This window comes from Anabas testudineus, chromosome 13 (assembly GCF_900324465.2).
Source record: "Anabas testudineus chromosome 13, fAnaTes1.2, whole genome shotgun sequence".
In the NCBI taxonomy this organism is placed as follows: domain Eukaryota; kingdom Metazoa; phylum Chordata; class Actinopteri; order Anabantiformes; family Anabantidae; genus Anabas; species Anabas testudineus.
Genome location: NC_046622.1, coordinates 13,914,044 through 13,938,364, shown reverse-complemented (window position 1 = coordinate 13,938,364; position 24,321 = coordinate 13,914,044). Strand labels below are relative to the sequence as shown.

At 42.3% G+C, this 24,321-nt stretch overlaps 1 protein-coding gene across 1 annotated transcript; it reads left to right on the top strand.

The window, feature by feature from the left end:
* The first annotated feature begins 330 nt into the window (after positions 1–330).
* pid1 (phosphotyrosine interaction domain containing 1) lies at positions 331–22,512 on the top strand. Its single transcript, XM_026378764.1, has 3 exons — positions 331–694; positions 7,910–8,056; positions 19,840–22,512. Exons 1-3 carry the CDS (start codon positions 665–667, stop codon positions 20,338–20,340), a joined length of 678 nt encoding a protein of 225 aa, XP_026234549.1. The 5' UTR covers positions 331–664; the 3' UTR covers positions 20,341–22,512.
* Positions 22,513–24,321: the final 1,809 nt, after the last annotated feature.

Here is a 24,321-nt window from a genome sequence, read left to right as displayed (position 1 = left end):
TTAATCATTTCCACTTTAACATTCCTCCTCTGGTTTGATGACTAAGCTGCTGACACACCGAAGCTCTCTTTATAATGGTGCCAACCTAAAATTATGGGTGTCTTTTGATGTCTGGTTTATTATGTTTTATTTACATTAAATAGATATGAGATCTGGTTAAGGTGTATGTTTTTTGCAGCAGCATGTTCATCTCACTTTATCTGAAAACATTCCTGGAGAAGACATACGATGTAAAATACATCAAGGTGGACATTTTTATTAAAAAGAGATTTATTTGATCATTTCATGAATGCATTTCAGCAGTAGTTTATTTTTATGTTTTATTATTGTTATGTACATGTGCAGATCTTCAACATGGAGGACAGGGATAACTTCCGGGTCGAGCAAGCTCTTAAAAGAGACTTGAGATGCACCTACAGTCTGTCATCTGTCTGGTAGAAGCCACAATTTCCTAAAGCATCTGAACGCCGCACCAGGAGCCGACAGGTACCTCCACCTGCTGGCCAGACTGCTAACTACAGCCAGGCGGAGCAACACATCCTTCATTCCCGACCAGTCCAGACTGAAGGAGGACGGAGAGTCGCGGCGTGAGAGCGAGCAGATGTGAGCCGGGCTGCGAAAGGGGAACAAGCTGCAAAGACGGAGAGCCTGTGATTCTGCTAACATGTGGCAACCCGCGTCGGAGCGACTGCAGGTAGGATACAGGAGAATGCGAAACGCTTACTATCGACCGGGCAGCAGCAAAAAACAAAAACAAAAAAAATAAATAAAAAAGAAAGAAAGACACTGGAGCCGTGGACACAGTTAGTGAAACACGCCGTGCTGTGCGCGGGTCCAGCCTTGGAGAGACCCGCCGTGGCTTCATACAGATGTTTAGCGCGCACCGTCGTGAGGTGTGAAATGCGCGGAACCAGCTCCGTGTAGTCAAACCAAAATCATTTTCTGCCAATATGTCAGTGTGATCCACGATGCTGCCTGTGTTTCAATGCACCAATTCACGTTACGCAAGCCGGAGGCACCGCTGCGACTGATTGCACCTCCGCTGCATTCCTGTGCAAATCCACCGCTGGAGATTTGCCTCAGATGTCGGATGACAGGCATCTTCCTGCAGGGTATGAAGCGGCTCGTTTGACCCTCGGGCCTGTGTCGTGCAGCTCTCTACCTTCAGTGCAGGCCTCCTCCTCCTCCTCCTCCTCCTCCTCCTGTTGTCCCTCTATTTTTCCTCACTGTTGCCACATCAGAGCTTCATCTCAATTTTCCCCTTCATTCCTGTGTGAATCGCTCCAAACCGGGCTCCGTACACTAACCTGCCGCCTGTGACGTGTTAAGAAATGGGAGGCTGTTGGGGGGGGGGGGGGGCACCGTTAATGACACGTAGTTTGATATCCAGGGGCAAGCCGTGCACCGAGCCTGCAGACGTAATGCTCTCCAGATGTCGGCTTGTGGACTCGCTGCCAAGTGAACTTGCACAATCGCCTCCTCTTCTGTCCCGGAGTCAACAACAAGGAATCACGAATTAGTTTCAAGTCGACAGTTCCGGTGTTTGTTCTCCACCCAGATGTGAACTTGCCAATTTATCCCATGCACACACATCTGTATCCCAGCCACCCCCCCCACCCCCATCCGACCTGTAACCATGAACGACCACCACTCACGTGTCGCCTAGCAACCGCGCACTTACGTAACGAGCTGCTATTGATTAAGGTGGTTGAAGTGATTTTGGGAAACACCTGGAAACACCTGGACTGATCTGGGTCACTGGGCTTCCGTGTCATGCTCAATGAGTGTGTTTTTTTCCTGTCATTGCATTTAAAAAAGCCATTTTTATTTATGACCAGATGCTGAACAGTCACATCATAGTCATACCTGCCTCCTGAAGTCCCCAGTCCATTCACACATGTAGTGGTCATGACTATATACTGTACGTGTGTCTGTCCGTTGCTTATGAATACCTTTACCATATCCTTCAGCATCATGCGTCAGCACTGATTTCTTATATGATGTGGTGGTGGACGCAGTAGGTCAAGATAGGTTGCATCCTTTCTGTGTGAATCATCAAATAGGATTTTAAGGTTTTGACATCGGGATCAGTGTGATCACTAATCTGCACATGTAAAACTACAGGCAGGTACTTCTTAAAGGGCCTCGCCACGTGAGTTCGGTGTCCTCATTACGTTCACACGCTGCAGTCAAAATAGCTAAAAGAACAAAAAATAACCGTATAAAAGTGACAGAACAACCCAATTGCCATCACCGGCTTCGTAACCATGGCGATGATCATCCTTAAGACGGGTATGTTTTGGTTTCTTTTTTTTTTTTGAGGCCGTAATGGTGAAGTTTTCTGGAGCCGGCTCCATCAGATTGCTCATCTAGACCATGCTAGTGTTTATTATCTCCTGTTTTGTTGTTTTCATTCACCGTGGCATCTGTCCATATTATTCTCACTTGTGCTGTCCTCTGTTGCCATGGCAGCACCTGATGTCTTGCTGCATTTTTGTCTCACGCTCAGGCGGGAAGAGGAGGGAAAAAAAAAACACAGAGATAGATAGAGGTGGTGGTGGTGGGGGGGGGGGGGGGGGGGGGGGGGTTGAGCAGATACAGGTCGTGGCATCAGCAATGACTCGCTGCTTTCACACTGAAAATCAGAAACGTTCTTGCACCAAATGTGCGTTGGTGCATTGTGCCGCCCTGTTTTCCTCTCCCTCCGTCAGTTTTTCTCTCTGTGTCCACTTCCCTATCCTACCTCCTCTCCTCCTACGTCTTGCTGACCACATCCCTCGATCCGTTTCAGACCCCTTCCTCCTCAAGCAGAGGTCATGCTAGTCCAACAACATATTGCACAACATTCAGTGGTCTGGGCATGAATGTGCACATGTATGTGGACACTCATTTGGGAGGCAGGTTAAGCATTCACACACACACACACACACACAACAACAACTTCCTTTTTTAGTGTTCCCAAGGCTACCAGGCATTTTTCCCTGTGTCAGCAGTTCTTTCTTTAGCCACGGTTTCCATTTTTTGACACTTTATATTGTCTGACACTGACAAACAGGACTGAGCACATAAAAAGTTGTGGACCTGACAGTACAGATTGGCTGACTGAGGTCAAACGTGGTCGGAATCTGTCTGCGCAACTTGCTACTGTGGCCATCTCCGTCTGCATTTATTTGTTTGTAAGTCGGTCTGTCTCTTTGTCTGTCTGAGGTTGATTTGTGACCACAGTTATGCTGTTGAGACTGGCCATGGTGGCAGAAGGAGCCCTCCAGCAAACTGGCACAAAATTCCCACGATTCCCTTGACTGTTTTTTTTTTTTCCACTGTCAGCAAACATTTGCTTTATGAACAAATGGCATTTGGCACTAGTTTGGCTCTTCACGTTTGATGAATGAATATTTTCCATACAGTCTTTACTTTGTTGTTATTGTGTGTGCTGTGGGAGTAAGTTCCAGTTTACAGAGGCACAAAAATTCATACAAATTTTGTCTGGTTATCACCAAGTTCTGAACTGAGCACAACAGTGAAGACTCAGTGATGTTGGAGATTGTCTGTGATGAATGACAGCTCTCTAAAGCCAATGAGAAGTAGGCTTTTAATCCTGATGACTAGGAGATATTTTATATAACTGTACAGTGTGTTCTACCTGCTCCTCACAGTTGGATAAAGGGAAAATGACAATTTTCTTGCCAGTATACACTGTTTTTGTCAGCAGCAGGTCCTTATTGCGTGTCCTGGATCTGTGTAGACTATTTAAGATGTTGTGCTGGGTTCATTGTTTAGGTTAAAGAGTTGTTGATGTTTTTACTGTCAACCACAGATTGCCACCCCCTGGCTCTGAGGTTTGGGTACTTTAGTATCCACTTCCTCCCACAGAACGAACCCACCAATCACAACATCCGATTACTGACCTTCTGTCTCCCACGCGGCCTCATGCTCCAATCAGGGTGAAGAAAAACAGGTTTTCTTCTACGTAGGGACCTCCCACAGTCCTCTCGAGGTTGAGCCTGTTCAGACATATTTCCTCTCATAAACTGTCCAAGGATCAGAGGGAGAGGCTGTAAACACATAGAGGGAGAGCTTAGAAAGTTACACTGCCCAGTCGTTGCCATGCAGGGAACAGGAGAAGCCCAGCTTTGGCTTTACGAAGTAACTGCCACCACATGTCAGACAGACCTCCTCCTGTTGCTTTACCTGTGACCCACAACGTATTCCTTCAGTATGGTCACAGCAGGAAGGAGGTGTTGGTGTATAAATAGCATCTGAGGTACAAACATAGGCAGGACATAGCTGGTTGCCATTACAAAATGATGCCAGGTTTGTAAAGCCTCAAAGTGAGGACTTTACTTGGAGAGATAGCATATTGGTTAACCTGATGTCCTACTGTCGTCCATATCCATTTTGATTATCCACACTTCTAGAAGTCCTTTCCAGCTGTTCTCTGCTGTCTTGTCATGATCACATCCTTATAACTCCTGTTTGGTGTGTCTTGATGGGTGTGGCAGAGGCCTGCTTTAAATCTGTTATGGGGTGACCTGTAAGAATGCTGCCTTAGGGGGCCAAAAGTTTAAATTACCATCTGTGACCTGTTAAGCTCATCACTGCATGAGACACTGAGCACAAGACACGCTTCAAATCCAGTCTGCTTGATTTCTCATGTAAATGATTGTTCAAGTTGTCTCCTAGAGTTGCAAATTTGTAAATGCGCAATTACTTAAATAATTAGCACATCTATTTGTCTCGATAACCTGTCTCGATACCTGTAGAGCATCATTCGTGTTGCGTTAGCCACAGCAAAGTCACAGATTTAACATTGGTCATCTTCTGTAGTAGTTAGTACAGTAGTTCTCTCACACTCAGGTTTATTGGTAATAATGGATTTAGTTAAATAGGTACTTTAAGGTCCATGATATATAAATAAAGGAACTGTCACTGTAGACGTTTTGGTAATATAAGACCTCGATCCCTATTAATATATCTTCTTTGCAGTATAAACACACATTAATCACATAGCTACAGGTATAAGTGAGTCAGTGGTGATGCCTTTAACGTCCCAATCATGCTGCTTAATTTGTAGAACATAACCAGATGACAAGTTGGGTAGTTAGACAGCTCCAAATGTACGTGAATCTAAAAATACAAGAACTAAGTCACCTTCATCACCTTTACAGTTGTCAGTTTTTGTTTAAATGAAGAATTTAAGTAGTTTGCACTCTGCTAAAATGGTTTCTACAATGTAGCCCAGTTTCTTCATATTACAGTATATGTTGGCAGTACAACTGAACAGTCTGTTACAGGTTTCCTTTCTAAAATGGTAAAATACGCAGCTGTGAAAGGAGTTGTCATATTTCAGTAATCCATCAAAGCAGGCACGTGCTTCGCTGACTGAAGTAGAAAATGCAAATCAACACTTACAAAGACATTTTGGGGCAATCAAACAATCCAGATGGTACCCTGAAAGCCCAGGGGTTACTGTTGAGAACTTGAAAACCAAGCCAGGTTGGGTGAAACGAATGAAACCAAGAAGCTTCTTGGATGAGTAGTGAAACTGGTCACCAGTAGACATGACTAAACCTCCAGAAGACCTCACTTGGGTCACTGAGACACATCACTGACATCTTACTACTTGCTCTAAGTGTGGAGCTTCTTGCACTCTCTTGTCAGTTTTTATAAAGATTAATCTGCTTTCAAGGTTTCTTACGCTTGTGTTTTTGGGAAGTCTTTACTTATCCAACATGTTGGAGATGATGCTGCGTGATTTGATTTATCATTAAATATTTGAATTTCAACTACACTGATAGTATTTTGTGCACAGTGGGAGTGTAACATAAATGTAATTGAAAGTGAAAATCATATAATTATTCAACACGTGGATTTCACAAAAATCCATCATTTGTAGTATAAATGGAGCTCAGGCTCCGGACTAATTGCTTAGGGTCAGTGTCAGTACCTCTCTGTTTTTCATAATCCTGAGTGAGGACCATTTTTTGGTGGATTTGAGGATTGCTTGTGACAGCACCCATTGTATAGCTCTGACGTGTAGACAGACTCTTGTCTTGTAACCAGCTCTAAATCAACCGAGCCCAAAGAAATAAACTCAGAAATAGAATCAATAAAAGCAGTAACTTGATGTGCAGACTGCTGGGACGTGAGAAATAAAAACCTTTCAAATTCAGTGAAAATATTATCAGTGGAATTCCAGCATAACTCCACAAGCAGCCCACTGCTCAGGCCTGTTTCTCCTGGTGGGGGGGGGGGTTAAAGAGTTGGGGAGTCCACCACATACCCCCCACCCCTCGTCTCGCTCCGTACCGGGGCCAACCACAGGAATGCGAGCCGCTGTCAGGAAGCTGTAAAGTGCTGACGCGGAGGTCAGCGAGCGTTTACACACATGTGGCTTTACTTTCACAGCTCCATCTTCCTTTATTCTTCTTTTCTCCTTCATCTGCTCCTTGGTTTAGTTTTTTTTCTTGTGTTACGTCCCTCTCTCCTGACAGCTCCCCCCCATTTATTATTCCTTTCATAAACATGAAGTTCCACCATGGTCCCAGTGGTCCTGTCTCTTCTCCAACAAGTTGTATGCTGTACTATAGAGCATCATGACGGGACTAGACCTGTTAGTTGGACGACAGTTCTCATGAACGCAGCACTTGCAACTTGGAGCCACAAATCTAAATAGTCTAATCCATGAGCAAAGACAGTTAGTCAGTTAGAAAACCAGAGCAATGTTATTTTAACGCTATATAAATATGTTGTTTTGCAGCCAGCAGTCATTTATTAGGAATTATGTAAGACTATTTTCAATATGTGTGATATATGTACAGTATTTACTGTTTGAATTCATGTTTACTGTAGAAAATAGACTCCAAATGTGTTTCTTGAAGTTGATGGAGGATGTTCCTCTTGGCTTGGTCAAACCGACTGTGATGACTGATGATCTTGTATTGGCAGGATTCAATGTTTTCATCACCTAAAAATGCTGAACATCTTTTGCATAAAAAATAAAAAGAGGACATTGTGCAGGTCCAACAAGGAAAAAACTGTTTTAAATTGCCAAAGAAGAATGAAGGAAAAAAGTGAATGGGAGCATTTGTGAAACTAATCTGTACTTAAGGAGGAAGTTTTTTACCAATCATGCAAATGAGACTATAACAGTCCCTATACATGGCCTCTTTGTTAGTCCCTGAGGCAAGCATGGCTACAGTAATTACATTTAGTCCGTTGCCTTCTGAAACAAAAACACACAAGTAAATTACTGTTACAATGTTAGATTTAAATACCATGCAGAATGCAGAGGTCCTCTCAAATCTCCAATCTTAAATAAACTGAGGTCAGACTCCAGACACTCTAACCCAGCAGACATGCTATACAGCTGTATTTTCTGCCTCACTTGTGGACGTTCTGATTTCATTAGCTGCTCAGTTGTGTCTTGGCGATTTTGAGGAAGCCCAGAAATTCCACAGGGCGCTACGCACACAGTCAGATTGGCCATGTGGTTCTTCACGAGGCGCTGGCCATGAACTGTCATACGAGAGCAGGCAGCCCTCCACTCTTGTTTGGACGGAGGCAGCTCCCTTCATCTGCTCCTCGCAGAACAAACCATCTCTCCTCCAGCATTCAGCTCCTTTTTTTTTAAGTTCATACAGGTTTATTTTGAATATGTATTGAACAACATTTTAACCCTGATGTATTTAATTTGCATTTTAACATTTTAGACTAATGACAGTTTAGTGGAGCAACATTTTTCCTACCTTAATGTATTATAATTTGTTTATTAGATGAACTGAGATTGGCAACATATTTTATTCTGTATTACACACTTATAAATGACAAAAAAAACTAAAATGCCAATGATGTTGGAGCCTCCACAAGTTTGCCTAAAGCACAGTGTGTTTCTTTCTTCCTCCATCAGCACTTTCAGACCATGCTGAAGACCAAGCTCAATGTGCTGACGCTGAAGAAGGAGCCGTTGCCCACGGTGATTTTTCATGAGCCCGAGGCCATCGAGCTCTGCTCCACCACACCGCTCACAAAGAGCAGGACTCATGCTGGATACAAGGTAGGATCACATGAACCTAATAATCCTCAAATCCAGCTCTGTTCCTGAACAGTAAATCTATAATAGTGTTAACAGAGTCGTAATCCAAAAGTTTTTCCCTTTCTTCTTGCACACAAGTTAAATTCATTTCCATGCCACGTTCTATCCCAGAACATTTTTTGAAGCTTTTGTGCCTGAATCATATCCGTAATGTCCTTTAGTAATTAATATTAAATGTGTGTATCTGGCCACACGTGCATGCATGTGTTTGTTTTCCTCCCTGGCTCTGCTTAGTGTCAGATCCAATGAGCTGTTGGACTTGGAGCCTGTTCTCTTTCCTCTGTCTTCAAAACAGAAAACAAGCAGGGCTACAGATTAAAATAGCAGCCATGCACTGTTATTACACATAACACTTCCAACCAAGTCTTTGTGCATTTGCCTGCCTGGTGCCACAACACTGTAAGCAGAACAAATAAACTGGGATAGCTGTGGGCACATAGGATGACTTCAAGTGGCTGTGTGTCTTTGAGGATTTTATTTTGTACTTTTTGAATGTTGTTTTTGGTCACTTTTGTTGCACCATTAACAAGGTTGTCAGAAAGGGAGTTGAAGCTTTCCCAACTTTACCCAACTAAAAGAAACACTTGATATCTGGCAGTTGCCTTAAAATGTTGAGGAAAAAATAATCCCCCCTTGAAATGATTGCCAAGAAACACACATGTGGAACACAGAGTCCCAGCGCTTGATGTTTTTTGTTTGTTGGATCACTGTTCATGGGCATTAACAGAAACCCACATTATCAGGTACAAGCTATCACACTCTTAACTATATACACTATATGTTTTCAAACAAAAATACATTCCTAAGATAGTTACGAGGCCAGAAGTGCTGAGACCTCATAAGCACTTTCGCAAAAAGCTCCTGACGTTTAAATGTGAACATGAAGTGAAAGTCAGGACGATGGCCTTTTACTGGCAGAGCAGCTGGCAGAGACACACGCGATAAAAACAATCGCAAGCAGAGTTTTTCCATTGCCTACGTAAAAGTGGCAAACATTGCCCTGTGCTTTTTGGACCTCAGTAAGTTCTGTTGTTGGAGTTATATATCAACATGCTACAAAAATAACTAATGCTGTGGTATTAAAGGTTTAGCCTAAATGCAGGGAATGAATCTGTGGCGAGAGCAGATAGATGTCAAACCTTACAGTAAATGCATCATTAACTATAAGTAATTTCCCTTGTTTCAATTTTCAGGTCTTTTAAAAACAACCATTACAGTTAGACCAGCCAGAGAGCACTTTAACTGTAGTTCAAGTGGTAGCAAATTATTGTGTCTCAGTCCCAGCGTTGCTCCACAAAAGTCCAATTGTGTGTCTAATAATTCACAGAAATAAAACAAGCACACTTCCTCATTTCAATACTTCTCCATAATGTTGCATGTTTTTAAAAATATCTTGAGCTTCCTCAACAAATGAAACAAAGGGAAACTGAATATGTGGGTATGATGTACGTTTCTGTGTTGTGATTTGACTTGATTGTTTAGAAGTTTGTGTGACCTAGTGAGCATGAAACTCTTCCCATCACAGCGACACACAGGTCTAGAGGACCGTTCACTTTACATTGTAAGAAATGAAACAATTAGACCACAGCAAGTTTTTCATAGTAAGATCTAAACACTCACTTTTAAACGCATGATGCCACTCTGCCAGCTACTGGACTTGGGTCTCGCTGGATGGGGGAATCGGTAAAGTAATGTTTCTGGCTCATCAGCATCCCACTGTAAAGGGCACCTCGCCAGGATACAAGAATAATATTGATCTCTCACCTCTGCGCCTGCTGCACATTGAGACACTGGGATCACTCTCTGTTTAGTGTGAATCCCAACATCCGCTTTCATGCCAAAGCCATGTTGCCATGGATACCACTACAGCTATTCAGCATGTTAGAAAATAATTTCCCTCATCTGTCTGCAACCTCCTTATTTGCAAGTCCGTCTGCTTTGCCGCCTGCATCTTTTGGCCTGTGTAACTTCCTGTCTGAGTCACTACCTGCCTGTCTGCCCACCTCCTTCAACACCTCTGCTCGACGTCGAAGAGATATTTCTTTTTAGGGATAAAACCGAGAAAACTGTGGTCCTTTTTGCAGCCCTTGCCATCCTTCGTGCTTGGCTTTTAAATGCTGCAGTACAGTAAGATCGCATTTATTGTCCTCACCGACTGTCTTAAATTCCCTCTCTTTCATTTCTCACCCCCTTTTTCCTTCACTTCATTCTCTCCCAGTCCCAGTTGTGCTCCCAGTTTACAGGCAGGGAGGAAGGCTGGTTGAGGGCTTCTGTCCCCCTGCCAAAGCCAACAGCTAGCAATGATGAAAGGCCACCTCTCATTGCCCTGCCTGGCCTGCTGCTGTCAAAGCAGTCCACTTCACATCCATTGAGAAAATGTGTTCAGTGCACCTTATAGATGTGCCAGCTCTGCTGTCATACTCACTACACTAATGATGGAATTACTTTAGGGACTGCTCGAAATTTAGCTGTCTTTGAATTTAATATGCTCCCTACTTTCCAAGTGTATGTGACCAGGCTGTTTTTGTATTATCCCTCTCCACATCTCACTAAAGAATACTCACTTTATTTAGGAATTCACCTTAAACTCTTTGACCCACTTTTTCGTCTTTTCAAAGTTAAGATAGATCTGAGAATAGTGAAATTGCTTTCTAAATGCAGTATTTAAGCTATATTTAAGCAAAGGTGCTGCCAGATGATTGTATTTGTATTGTATTTGAAATAAACATGAGAACTGCAACATTTAATCACTTAACCTGACAAAACTGTAAGCTACCATTATTTTTTTATTGTTAATTAATCTATAATTAATTTTCTTCATTTTAAGAAATAATACCAAACATCAAACTCCAAGGTATGTTTTCACTTTTCAGCTAGACAGGAAAACTGAATGTTAGCTCAGCTTTAAATAATTACTTAAAAGCTGGGAGACAACTAGCTTGGCTGTCTAAAGTTAACAAAATCTGCACCTCCAAGCTCCAGTGGTGAACAAATTATGTCTCCTTTTTTTAATTGTTCAAAAGGTTCAAATATGAATATTCTCAACTTACTTTCAGTAGAGTTGAGCAGGGACAAATAGACTGACCGTTTGGGGAAAAAAAAAATCACACTCAAATATTTTGTTAGACTGCCTTTAACTTGATTACAGCACACATTTGCTGTGGCATCGTTTCGATAAGCTTCTGCCGCATTTATTCCCGTCCAGAGTTGCATTAATGTTTTGCCAAGATTTTTATTAATGATAGGAGAGTCCGGGCCCCTGCGCAAAGTTCTCCAGCACATCCCAAAGATTCCCAGTGGGTTTAAGATCTGCATTCTGTGCTGTGGTGGTCAATCCATATGTAAAATAATGTGTCATGCTCCCTGAACCACTCTTTCACAATTCGACCCTGATGAATCCTGGAATTGTCGTCTTGGAACATGTCAACATCAAGGAAGAAAAATCCATTGATGGAATAACCTGGTCATTCAGTATATTCAGGTAGTCAGCTGACCTCATTCTTTGGGCACATAATGTTACTGAACCTGGACCTGACCAACTGCAGCAAACCCAGATCACAACACTGCCCTCACAGGCTTGTACAGTAGGCCTTAAGAATGATGGGTACATCACTTCACCTGCCTCTCGTCTTACCCTGATGATCCCATCACTCTAAAACAGGGTAAATCTGGACTCATCAGACCACATGACCTTCTACCACTGAACAGTTCTTAACCCAGTTTTAGTAGTTTCATTAATCTCCTTAGATGTTTTCTTTTTTGCTTGATTCATGCCAATAATTTGACTCTTCTGAAACAGATTAACATCTTTTCCACGACCACAGGATGTGTCTTGCGACATAGTTATTTAAGAAATGAGAAGCTACTCACTGCATCAGTTAGGGTTAAATAACCTGCATCCATGCAGTAATTATCTAATGGGAGGCTCTTAGCTATTTGCTTAGTTAAATCCAGGTGGTGACGGGCAGTGTAATGGACTTTTCCAAATACTGAAATATGAAGGTATATGGTAAATGTGTAGCTAAATAGATGTTAAGCCTTTAGAAGTCCCTACAATGGCTCTAATGTTTGTTTACTAGTTTCTTTCTTTATTTAAATCGTTAGTGTTGATAGAAGGGGGACTAATAGGCTTTTGTATTTTATTATCAGTTGCAGTCCCAGTTAAAATCTCCAGGTCAGTGTTGGTATAGCCAGAATTTGAAGAAGTAACTGGCCCCAGTGTCAAAAGAGTGAAAACATCATGTGTAGTTCAGAGTAGAAAAATGTTATGGCGAATCTTACCCTATGGTAGCTGCACGTTAAAGGCTGTGACTGTAAAAGCATCTTTTATATACACTGAGGCGCTTCTGTGTTGACTTACATTGAAACACTCGAGACTCTGTTTTGTGCTGACAAACACACACAGCTCTTTCTCACCACCGTACGCAAAAAGCAAATACACACAGCCCTCTTTAAAAAAAAAAATAAAACTCATCCATCTTTGCATGCCATGGCAAGTGGAGCCAGCTGTACTGTGCTGATTCAGTAAGTTTAGAGGAATGTTAACAACCTCCTTAGGAATGCTGCATTCCCAAAGTAGTGGATTCCCAGTCATGTCGGAGGATCCAGACACAGGGGCCTACTAAGGGAGAGCCCCAGGATAATCGGCGACAGTGGGGCAGTTTTATCTTTAGGATGTGCTGTATCATTTTTGTTTGTCACTTCCTTTTATCCAGTGGAGCAAACAAGACCAGAAATATGGGGCCAAAACAGAAATCATTATTTGGGAGGTCACAATAAATAGAAATATGCAGTTAAATAGGAGGTGTTTGCCCCCTAAAGTTGTATGAATATGCTTAACATGTCAGCAGTGCCTGGCTTTGAACACACCACGCCACATGACTACCTGAAAGGTTCAAATATTCTGATGTTCCTTTTGGGCACTTATTATGTCTGGTATTGTCCAGTACATCTGGCACCCCGGATCTCCTCTTCACTGCCAGATACAAACTGATATGTTTCCAAAGAGTCGTGACGTATGAACAAAAACATTGTATTGTCACACTGATGTCTCAGCGTGCCATTTGGGAGGAAAAAAAAATTAACACACACACACACAAAATGTGGATGTAATAAAAAGGATGCCATGGGGGACAAACAAGAAAACAGGCACAGATTGAGTGATAAACTGTGTGTGTTTTGTCTGCACCACCTGTTTGTCCTTGGCTTAGTGTCTGGAAGAAGGCCTGACGCTGAAACAACAAGTTCCAGCAGTGTTGCTGTGTCTGTTTGTACCTTCACATCACAGTCTGTAGTTTTTTGTTTTGTCCAACAGGACCGAACAGCTTTCCTCAACACCTGCCTTCTTGTTCTCCTCTAACCCTCTCTTCCTGTCATCTCAACCCGTCTTTGTCTTATTTCGTGTTCCAAACATTTTTTCCATTGGGACAGGTATCTACTCAAAGTCTCCTCTCCTCCTCTCCTTCCTGTTCCCATGCCTCCTCCTCTTTTCTTCTCCTCCTTTCTCCGCTGATAGCCGAACCAGCTGTTGCTTTAGCGGCAGCAGCTGCAGCTCCGCGTAGACACACACATGGATGCCTGTGTACACACAAATACAGACTCGCAGTGACAAAGACAGACAAACAGATCATATGTGTTGTGCGTGCGTGGACCAGGAAGTTCCTCGCTCTCTTCCCACCGGCTCGCTTGCTGGGCTGCGGATGTTATTTCTGTCTCCCTCTGTGTATCCCTCATTTTCTCCTGTCTTTCTTTGCATGCAGTTATCTTCCCTCAGATTCTCGGTCGATTCACCATCTGTTTACTACAATAAGTTTGTCTCCCCTTCCCTGTGTGTTCCCTCTCTTTCCTCATGACCACTCACAGTTGTGGTTTTGTCAGGAATTGTTGGGTTTGCATCCAGTGATTCATCAAAAAAATGTTAAATGTTAAAATCTGTTCTCCTCACTCATCATGAAACACAGAAAACATTGGTAATGACATTTAAATGTATTTCATTTAAAGCAGTCGTGACTGTGCTAACACGTACTCCATGTGCTATGGTAGTCTATATTTTTTTATTAAGCTATAATTTCAAAGTAGCCATAATATACTGTGTGTACATATGTGTTTAACATGCTTGATGCTTTTTACATGCATATAAGCACAGATGGACCAAGACAGTAAAAACTACTGTACATGTGTGATTTCCAAACTTTTTTGCCTTGTGATCCCATAAAATGAGGCAATAAATACTGGTCCCACACATTTACGCTGCTGATTGTGATCATTATAAACAGTGATTACATTTGATAATAAGGATGTTAGTCTTTAGATTTAGCCTTTAGCTGTCTACTAACTGTGCTGGTATCAATCACAATGCAACAAATCTATAAATTATTTTATCTGCACAGCAAAGCTTTAGTTGGTCGTGTTGGTCATGACTGCCCCACCTCTGGCTTCTAACAGGAAAGGTTCTTGGTCCTATTATCAGAGTTGTTGTCACTCTGGAACCAGTTTTCCCGCATGAGAGCTGGTCGTTTGGCTTTAGTACTGGTCCAAATTTAAAAAACTGGCTCAGAAACATCCTCAAACTGGCTTGGTCGAAAAAGAGTCTAGCAGACAGGCTTCCAAAAAACCAGCCTATTGATGACTTCACATGGCTCTGTCACGTCATGTGGCCTTTGCCTTGCAGACCACAGCGGAGTCTCTCAGTGTATGATCGGTTGAGAGAATAGAAAAGAACAATAAGATCCATAAACCAAGAGACAGTAATAGTGTCCACATGTCTCACCACACGTGCAAATATTTAACCATGCCTCCCCCCATTTCACTCTCACTTTGTTTTGTTCTCTTACAAAGCAGGTATACAGATTGAGTTTCTCTGTTACAGGAAAAAGCAGTAGTTTAAATTAGTCTTCCAAATCTGTTTTTCTTCCTCCGTCCCTCAGGCTGTCTGTGTGTCGTCTGTTTTTCTGTCCGTCCTTGCTCCCTTTTTCTTCTGTAGCATTCTTTATATGTGTTCGTGTGTTGCTTCGCATGGAGTCAGTATTTTCAGTTTGACGGTATAAAACTGGTAACAATTAGCTGCGGACGAGAGTACAGAACGGTAGAGGGTATGTGAAGATAGAAAGGGAGGGAGCGAGACGTGTGATGGAGGAAAGAAGAGACAATGGAGTTTAAGGGAAAGAGGAGAAACACATGGAAAGTTGAAACTAAGGGGAGAACTCTGTCGATCTCTGGAATGATTTAAGCTGCTTGCCTGACTTGCCAGCACTGAAACGACTAGTGAGCGGGCTGCCAGAGCAGAAGACGGCAGATGTGTGCTGGTCTTGGATAGATTGATTGATGTATCAATTGTATCCTGAGTTTGATCTGTAGAAAGCTACAAGTAGAGCGGTTCGCTTCATGCTGCACAAACACTGACATAGTTCTCATGCAGGCATCAATAGTTTGGCCGGTGGATCCTGAAATAGCTCATTTCTGCTCTGTCAGTGAGTCCAACCTGAATCATGTCTCTTCTCCTGTCTGCACAATTTACGATCATTTGAGTTAGTGCGTCTCTTTATTGTTCCCATCATAATTTGTGATTTGTGCGTTTGGAAACCGTCCTGATGCACTCGCGCGCTCCGATAGAGATACACACATACTGTAGGTGTTAAGTCACCGTCTAACGTGTGTCAAGTCCAGTCCAGTCCAGACACACAGACTGTGCGCAGAACCACTTCGTGTTGTTACTTTAAGGCTCTGCAGTTAATTCAGGCATTCAGCTGGTGTCAGATGTTAGATAAAAAGTTTTGCTTTCAATTTGAACGTGTTCATTCTCATTTCTCCTTGACATCTTTCAGCCGATGTCATTTTCCAGACAAAATATTCAAAAAGATTTGTATCGTAGACTTTCCATATGATGCATATAATGCATTTGTTTTTTTGAGTATTATTCTATCAGAGGATTTAGTTTCACTAAACTTTATTTTTAACAAAAGAAGTAAGTGTTTTTTTAGAAGGAAGTATCATGCAGCTTCTCAATTTTTAAAAGTGATTTCTTATTCTGTGTCTTTTTTGCTACCACATGCCTACATACAATATTTTAAAAGTCTGGGGCAGCCCGAGTCTATTTTTCACTGTTTACCATCTCTATGTATATTCCCCTCACATTTAAAATACTTTTAATGCACATCATAAATTAATCTGAATGTGCTGTTTATTAAAGGTCAAGTCTGCCTTTTTTTAGTTCTAAAAGTTGAACTTGTTCACATTTTTTTGTCCATCACCATAATCCACAGCGAAACTTTATAAACTGCACATTCACTTTCACATTCGGTGCATCAGGGTGTTCATACAGTAAATGCGAAAACATTCGACTTTCCTTATACAGATGCTAAATTGACCATTAGACCACATTTTACTATGAGGTGTAAATGCAGTCAGTGTTGTCTCGGACCTGAAGGGGAAAAAAATGTCAGTATGGATGAAATGGGTGATTCATGCACTGCTAACCAAAAAAAAAAAAAAAAAACTAAACACATCCAAGTCTTAGTGGTGTAGTGGTATTTTTTATTTCTATCTTTCCCTCTTCTTGCTGCTGGAGCTATGTAACTAATTCCTCTTCAGCTGCATGTTTCATTTGAACTTTGAAGAAACTCTGATAGATAATCCAGTGTATGCATCTAACAACAAAGTGTTTGTTTTCTAGAGTCCTAAGCTGCTGCTGAAGGTGTTTGTTTTTCATTTGTAACCTGTTGCTCCTCCTGCCTTCTTTCTTTTTCCCTCTTCGTGACCTCCCTACTATGCTAGGCTCTTTTTCATTTTCTCCTTCTGTAACAATTTTATATCCATCTTTATATCTCTCTGTAATTATTGTGCAGTGAACACCACCTATATGTTGTGGATTTATCAGCCAAATCTGCCTGATTACTGCAAACTTCCCCTTGGAGAAACAACCATAATAGACTAAAGTGAATTCTTGCCATTCAGTCTGAACATCAGATACTCTTATCTGAGTTCTATTGGCTCTTTGCCACAAGTCGTGGACATTATTTAACCAGACACATTAAGTGCAACATTTTCTAACACAACAGCAAAGAGAGACAGTGAAGCAGACATGTATAGATGGAATAAAAACATACCTACACTGAGCTGTTTAGGGGAATTACAGTAAACCTGGCAAAGCAGTCAAGCTTTGTTCAATTAGGAAGCAAGCAATCAGTGAAAATGATCACAGTTTAAATAAGTTACTTATTATCAAAATAAGAGCATCAGGGCATCGAAGCCATAATGACTATTGTTGTTTGACATCCAAGGAGCATGCTGGATGGTTGATGTATTTTCTTTGGATTTGTTGGCTGGTTGAGTGACTGACCGCCTTTTGGCCGTGAGAGGGTGTCAGTGTGGTTAACTAGCAAACCGCCCTGCCTCCAGGCTGCTCCTGCAGACCTGTGGTACTCAGCTGAATGATGGATCCGGTGCAAAGGCTGCGTGTCCCACTCCACAGTCACCACTAATGAAAACCAGGCATGAGGAGGCAGCTGCCTTCACTGTCTGAATCTCAGTTTCCTCCAGGAAACCATGAAATCAAAGTTGTGTTGCCCTACAATTGGGGTGTTCTGGGGGGCAGTCTGCTGCATTAGTAGGATACCTGTCACTCTGTATATCTGACTCCACAGCTTTAGGTTTGCAAAGGATGCATGATTTGCCATAGTAGTACATTTAAGTGATACTGATGCTTTTATTAGTTTTTACATTTTGTACATTGATGGTAAATTCTGCCTGTCTAGTGCACAGACACTGGCTAACTGTTCAATGTGCCTGCCCTGAAAGATCCCATTCGGTTAAGATCATAACAGAGAGGGCCGGTGGACTTGATGATAGCAGACTAATCAAATCTCATGAAAGAGAAGCAATCAGATGATGCTATGGACAAAACAAGACCTAGGGTTTTGGTATCTGTTGAGCTGCTGGGCTGACTTCACAGACTAACCTGCAGTGCGTGAGCCATGAATGCAGACCATATATTCGATAAATGGTCCAACTTTACACTCTGTATCTGCAGCTATGAGTCCAATGTGTGCAGCATGTAAACCAGCTGTAATGAACTCTTGAAAGTGCAGAATATTCCCCTAGTATAAACACAGACAGGAGTTAAAACTCTTTGAGTGTTTGACTGGTAGCAGACTCCTCTGTGTATTTTTATAAACCCATAAAGAATACCATGTAGAGAAAGCGCACAAGTCAGCCATTATTCTTAAATTCTCTTGAATTGGCCACGTTCCCATAGAAAACTCCACTTCTTAACTCTGTCTCTCTCCCTATCCCTCTCATCTCTTCAGTCTGTCGCTCTCCTGGTATGCAGTGTCATTACTATGGTATTCTATGTTGCAGCTACAGTTCAACATAGAGTTTTTTGTCTCTGTGGATAATAACACACACATAGCCTTCAGCATGTTATCACAGTTTTGACAAAAATTAGAAAAACCTCTTGTTGCAACTGTTCTGCACTGTTCTTAAAAGACGTCTTTCTCTACACAGAGCAGGGGACCCCAGTCTGTAAGGTTAATTAAGCTAAAGATGTTTGCTGAACACGGAATTAATCAGTTCACACTGAACCATGTAGAATTTTCTCTACATTTATTAGCTCCTGGTACCTCTCGTGGAGTAATGTTTTTAATATTGATAACTGCCTGAGGCTATTTGAAATGGAAATGGATTCACCCTTGTTTTTCACAGTTAATGTTTTTACTCCCTCGTACCTCACGAGAGGTTGGACGTCTAACAACCCTGTGTGTTCATTCCTGACCTGCTGTTGTTTTAGGCTAAATGTATTTTCTTCACCTCATTCAGGTGAAAGCAAACCACAGTGTCCCGTTCCATTTCTATGCAGATGACACACATTCCTTAACTACCCAACAAATCCAGCAGTCTAAATACTAAATCTCATCACCTGCTTTAGATAGAATACATTTAATATTGAATGATAACTCAAATCCTCTCTCATTTTCACAAGGTTACTTTCTTGCCCACAAGCTGTAATTGGTGAAGAGCTCTGTAATTGTAACTGGCATCAAAACGATTGATTTATACATTTTAGTCCTGACTCAGCCAGATTCTGCATAGACTTTAAAACTTAAGTGCTGACAAGACATTGAGTGAGTTTAAGCCAAAGTATTACACTGATTTGCTGACTCTTTATATTCTTGTGCTCTGGTTATTCCCAGATGGTGACAAAAGGTAACCAGACATTTTCAGTTAAATACCCCCAGCTTTTGAAAGACTCTACTCTTTACTATTATAACTGTAACTGTATATTACTAATCTTGTCATCTTTTAAGTGTTCTCTTGTGAGAAAGTCTGGGTGAATATTTGATATGTTGGATGTCTTCTAATTTGCTAGTTTATGTGTTATGTTAGCATTTTACTGTCTCAATGTCTTATGATAGTATTTTCTATTTCGGCATGTTTTTGCTTTTAGTTTTGCTCTTGAAAAAGACAAGTGTTTCACATATCATCCCGATAAGAGGACTCTTTCAGTATGTCAAGGCCCCAGTCACTCAGTGTATTTTAAACAGTTATATGAGCTTTTGACATTTTAAGCTGTGTTGGTCTGAATCTCTGTTGTTTTTCCATTTGCAGCTGTGATTCTGTACTGAAAGTGCTGAAAAATTGCCTTTGACAATACAGTATTTGTAGCCAACCTCATATATATGTTTAATATTGGTTATCTTGTGGAAAAGATGAGTCAGGAGGATCTGTGTTTGTCTCCTTTCCTGCAGGTGACCTATCTGGGTAAGGTGACTATCTCTGGGACCCAGTTCCTGTCTGGTTGCACAGAGTCGGCGGTAGTTGGTCTGGTGGAGCGTCGTGCCCGGGCCCAGCAACAGGGCACCTTCCCTGCAGGCAGTTCTCTGCTAGAAATTCGGCCCTTCCAGGTGCGTCTTCACCACCTGGACGAACACGGCGAGGCCTCACTAACCATGGACACCTACCAGGTGGCACGGATCGCCTACTGCACAGCTGACCACAGCATCAGACCCAATGTATTTGCTTGGATCTACCGAGAGATCAATGACGACCTATCCTTCCAGATGGACTGCCACGCGGTGGAGTGTGAGAGCAAGTTGGAGGCCAAAAAGCTGGCTCACTCAATGATGGAGGCTTTCCGCAAGACATTCCACAGCATGCGCAGCGACGGCCGCATCCACAAGAGTGGTTCCTCGGATGACTTTGCAGAGGACTCATCCACGCCTGAAGACTCGACCCCAGACGACGGTTGAACTGAAAGTCATTTGAACTCCTGATCCCCATCCTAGCAAAGCAAGGGGTGAATGGAAGGATGGACAGATTCCCTTCTCTCTCTCATTCTCCCCTACTCTCTCTTTCTGTTTTCAATTTGGAACAATGTGTACTGACCCTGTGAAACAACATGCCCAGGATAATGACGTAGCTTTTAAATGCTGTAAGGGAAGGTAGATAGAAAAGACCTACCTTGACATACAGGGATAGCAAAGTGCTGCCACTTTGAATAAATGGCCCCCGAAGAGCCACAGAGGCCTTTTTAAATGCTTCTGTAAATGCCCAAGAGATTGACTCAATATTCACATATTCATTTTCAAACAACATCACTCCTGCACCTCTCAGAAACACTGTTTGTGGTTCTTAAGCTTTTTCATCTTGGAAACAACAAAGTGCACTCCCTCCTCTTCTGACCCCAGCTCATGAAAACCTATTGCTACTCTTGCCATGTAGGGACCCAGCAGAAATAGGCCTGTGAGCTATTTTGGGTCCCAACCCAGAGTTTCTGAAACTGCTGGAGCACATAAATTCTTTAAATGTTTTAATTATGTGGATCTCTGTTATAATGCCTTTGACCTTGGTAATAGCAAATGAGGATGTGAAAGAAAAGCTAAGCCTTTAAGCACTACTCATATCATCACTGTGGTACCTTAGTCCAACTCCAAAATGATTTGCTGGCATGGCAATGGATGTGGACTTTGGAGCCAGAACTTCTAACTCTGTCTCATTTAATAGGTACTTAAATATCCAGAGTATGTTAAATGCACCTGGAGAATAAAGGTGCTAAATAGATGTTATTTTATTAGTTCTCAGTAGGCTGAAAATGTGGGCCTGTCTCTGACACCTTAATCACCCACATCTGACTTCTATTTTGAGTATACCAAAATTCAGGCTGGATTTTGCCTGTCAGATTATGTGCCTCACTTTCCTCTCACATTAGTTTCATCAATTACCCAGGTCCTGGTGTGTGTATGTGTGGCCGTGTGTGCGTGCGTTACTTTTTAATTAGTTTTCTGTATGTGTAGGTGTAATTGCTTACTTCTGTACTTTGTGTATATGAATGTACATGTGAGTGCTTGCATCTCAGTGTGTGAAACAGAAAAAGGTGAGGGCGGAGGAAGATTGAGGGTTTCTTGTATAATTACCTGCGAATGAAGACTTCTCATTGCCCCAGAAGCATCCATTTTTTGATGTTTAAGGAGGCTTTTTAAAAAATCAGACATGGTACTGTGATCATTTGCCACGTTTCTCTACTTTAATCATGTACGAAATAAAACATGAGCATGAGAGCCCGAGTGTGCCAGTCACTGAGGCCATAGGACTCCAAACACAGTTGTCCAAGATAACGACTGACACTTCCTGTCCTCTCCTGAATGTATGAGTCTGACGTGCAGTGAGCACCTCACGCCATCTTCAGTTACTTCAGTTTCCCATAATCTACTCGTGCCGTCACAGAAAGCTGTAAAGCAGTAGGTCGGCGACCAGTTTGGTCAGCTCCTACGTCGCCTCTGCGAGCAACTAACGCTCCACTGTGGGGCCAAAGTTTATCAGAGCTCCACGCCACTTTTCTTCTTTTCTAACAAACTGTATTGAACAGGCTGGACACTATCAGGGGAAATGGCCTTCAGTCAGTGACTCAAAAAGAGTGATCAGATGTCTCTGATTACCACAAACATACATACGCATGACTCCACATATGTATGTACACACACATTGTATTTGGATCTCGCTCAATAAGCTCATTGTAAATACAAATGTATTACTTTCCAAATATTGCAGCATAAATGTTGAAAGCTATTTTAAATAATAAAACATGTTGAGAACCATCATATGATACAGAAACATTGTTATAAAGCCTACTGTGAATAACAAGTGGAGAGCCTGATAGCGGTGGCTGTGTGAGCATGTTTCTGTGAGCGTGTGTGTGTGTGTGTGAGTGTGTGTTTGGAAGGGATTGCATGTGGTGGGGAGTGTGGTGAGGGGTGCGTGTGGACAGGCCAGAGGGGCGAGAATGTTTATAAAAGCTGTAGATTACTGTGTCATGTCTGTCTGAAAGCTCAGATGTGCTTTAAATGTTCAAAAAAATGTTACCTTAAGTGTTTTCTATACAGTGTTTGCAAAGATCAAGAAAACATTGCATATAAAGTATTTACCAAGACCAAGCGTGTGGTGGCGTGGTCTGTTTTGTCTCAAATTTACATTTCATGTCTCCTCCCTCATACATTCCCCGCTGTCATCAGATCCTGGCTAAAAGAAGTTCTTATTCTCTAAACTCCGCTTCATTTGAACTTACTGGGTTCCCTGCTGCGGCTGCGTGTAGGAGGATAAACACAAAGCATGTTCAGTTTCAGACCAGCACAATGAGAAGCTAGATGATGCTCTGACAGGGGGCCAGGACACATGTAAAGCATAACCACGCAGCCCATACACACATCTCACACTGCAATGGGATTTTCCTGAAACTATTGGAGGTACAACGTTTAGGTTTCGCTGTGTTGTGTGTGATTTAAGAAATGTTTGCATGAGATTTAAAACCACGAACTTAACACAAAGGCTTTTCAGTCTCTATTTTCATGGGATAATTAATGCCAAGTGTAGGTGGAGTTGAAATATGTGAAATGTCTTTTAGGCTAAATTGTGACCAGATTTGTGAGTTTCACACTTCTTTAGCAATGGCTTCACTTTGTGTGGTCACAATGCCCTGAATCACCACACATAACTTAATGGAGTTTCCAAGCATGTTTCAGGTTTAAGTGTGACACAGCCACAGCTTTGTCCTCTGGGAGGCTTTTACTCTCACAGTCCTCCGACTTCCTCAGATCTATTTATTTTTATTGTGTTGTTGTTGTGCTATGGCCCCTCGCCTGACAAAGTGTGGCTACTCTTTTCTTTTCAAAGTGCCCACATCAATAACAACATAACTAGCTGCTCTCTGCTCCTGTGGCTGGCGATCATTTTGCAGCTTAATAGCTGCAGAGAATTGGAGGCAAAATGGATGCTGTGAAGAATGTTAATGTGCGTTGTATGAGAACACTGCCTCCCTCTGGCAAGAGGAGCAACAGCTCCTGCTTTCAACGCAGGTTTCAAAGAGGCCTTTTCATGTTTTTTTATAAACATTCAGCTCCTTGTGATGATAACCACTAGCTTATATAGAGTTAAACATAAGTGGCACCAGACTAAATGTGTGCACACGTGCATGATTGGTCTGTACCAAATGGGCGTGAATGTATATTGAATAGATTCCTTTGTTTGAAGCAATGATTTTTGTTTAACAAATGCATCAATTTTCTGCTGTTCTCGCTGTCAGTCGCTATCAGATGAGGTCATCTGACCAAACACTGGAAGTTTTAGAACATTATGTCAACTCCTGCACATGTCTCTTCCAGCTTACTGTACACAAGCTTCAGTTTGTCAGATGCCTCTTTGTCTTGGATCTTTGCTGAGCGTACACTCTCTGATTGCTCTCTGCTGTGCTCTTGTGTCTGTCTGACCCACTTCCACCAGTGCATGAGCGCACCGGGGCCCTATGGGCGCCCAGAAAGAGGCCACCCCGGTGGCCTGAGTGTCTGCTCCACTGAGGCGTCAGGCAGGCAGCTCACAATACGGTTCTGTTACCACTCCAGCTGGCTGCTCTTCCTCCTTAAAGTCCCAGAACTGCCTGTCTGTTCACCCGCCAAGGGCCCACACGTTTCAGGGCCGACTGGGGAGAGGAGCAGTGCCAAAACTGGCTTCTGATCAGACCCCTCCTATACTATCCCTAGTTTTACTCCGTCTTTCTCTCAGCTGCCGCTCCCCATGCAGGGGGCCCGGGCCTCTTGGAGAGAGAGTGTGGTGGAGTACTGTAAACATATGTGTGAAATACAGCAGGAACTGTACACATTCTTTCTGCCTCTGGCTCGGCTGATTAAGCACACTTTATGCTGAGAAACATGCAAGTAGCAGCATATTGATCCATCAACGTA

Excerpts from the sequence above, each read along its gene's own strand:
- pid1 (XM_026378764.1), top strand. The coding sequence starts at position 665 with ATGTGGCAACCCGCGTCGGAGCGACTGCAG. Across the intron at positions 695-7,909 it reads CCGCGTCGGAGCGACTGCAG|CACTTTCAGACCATGCTGAA; the intron begins GTAGGATACAGG and ends TTCCTCCATCAG. Across the intron at positions 8,057-19,839 it reads GGACTCATGCTGGATACAAG|GTGACCTATCTGGGTAAGGT; the intron begins GTAGGATCACAT and ends CCTTTCCTGCAG.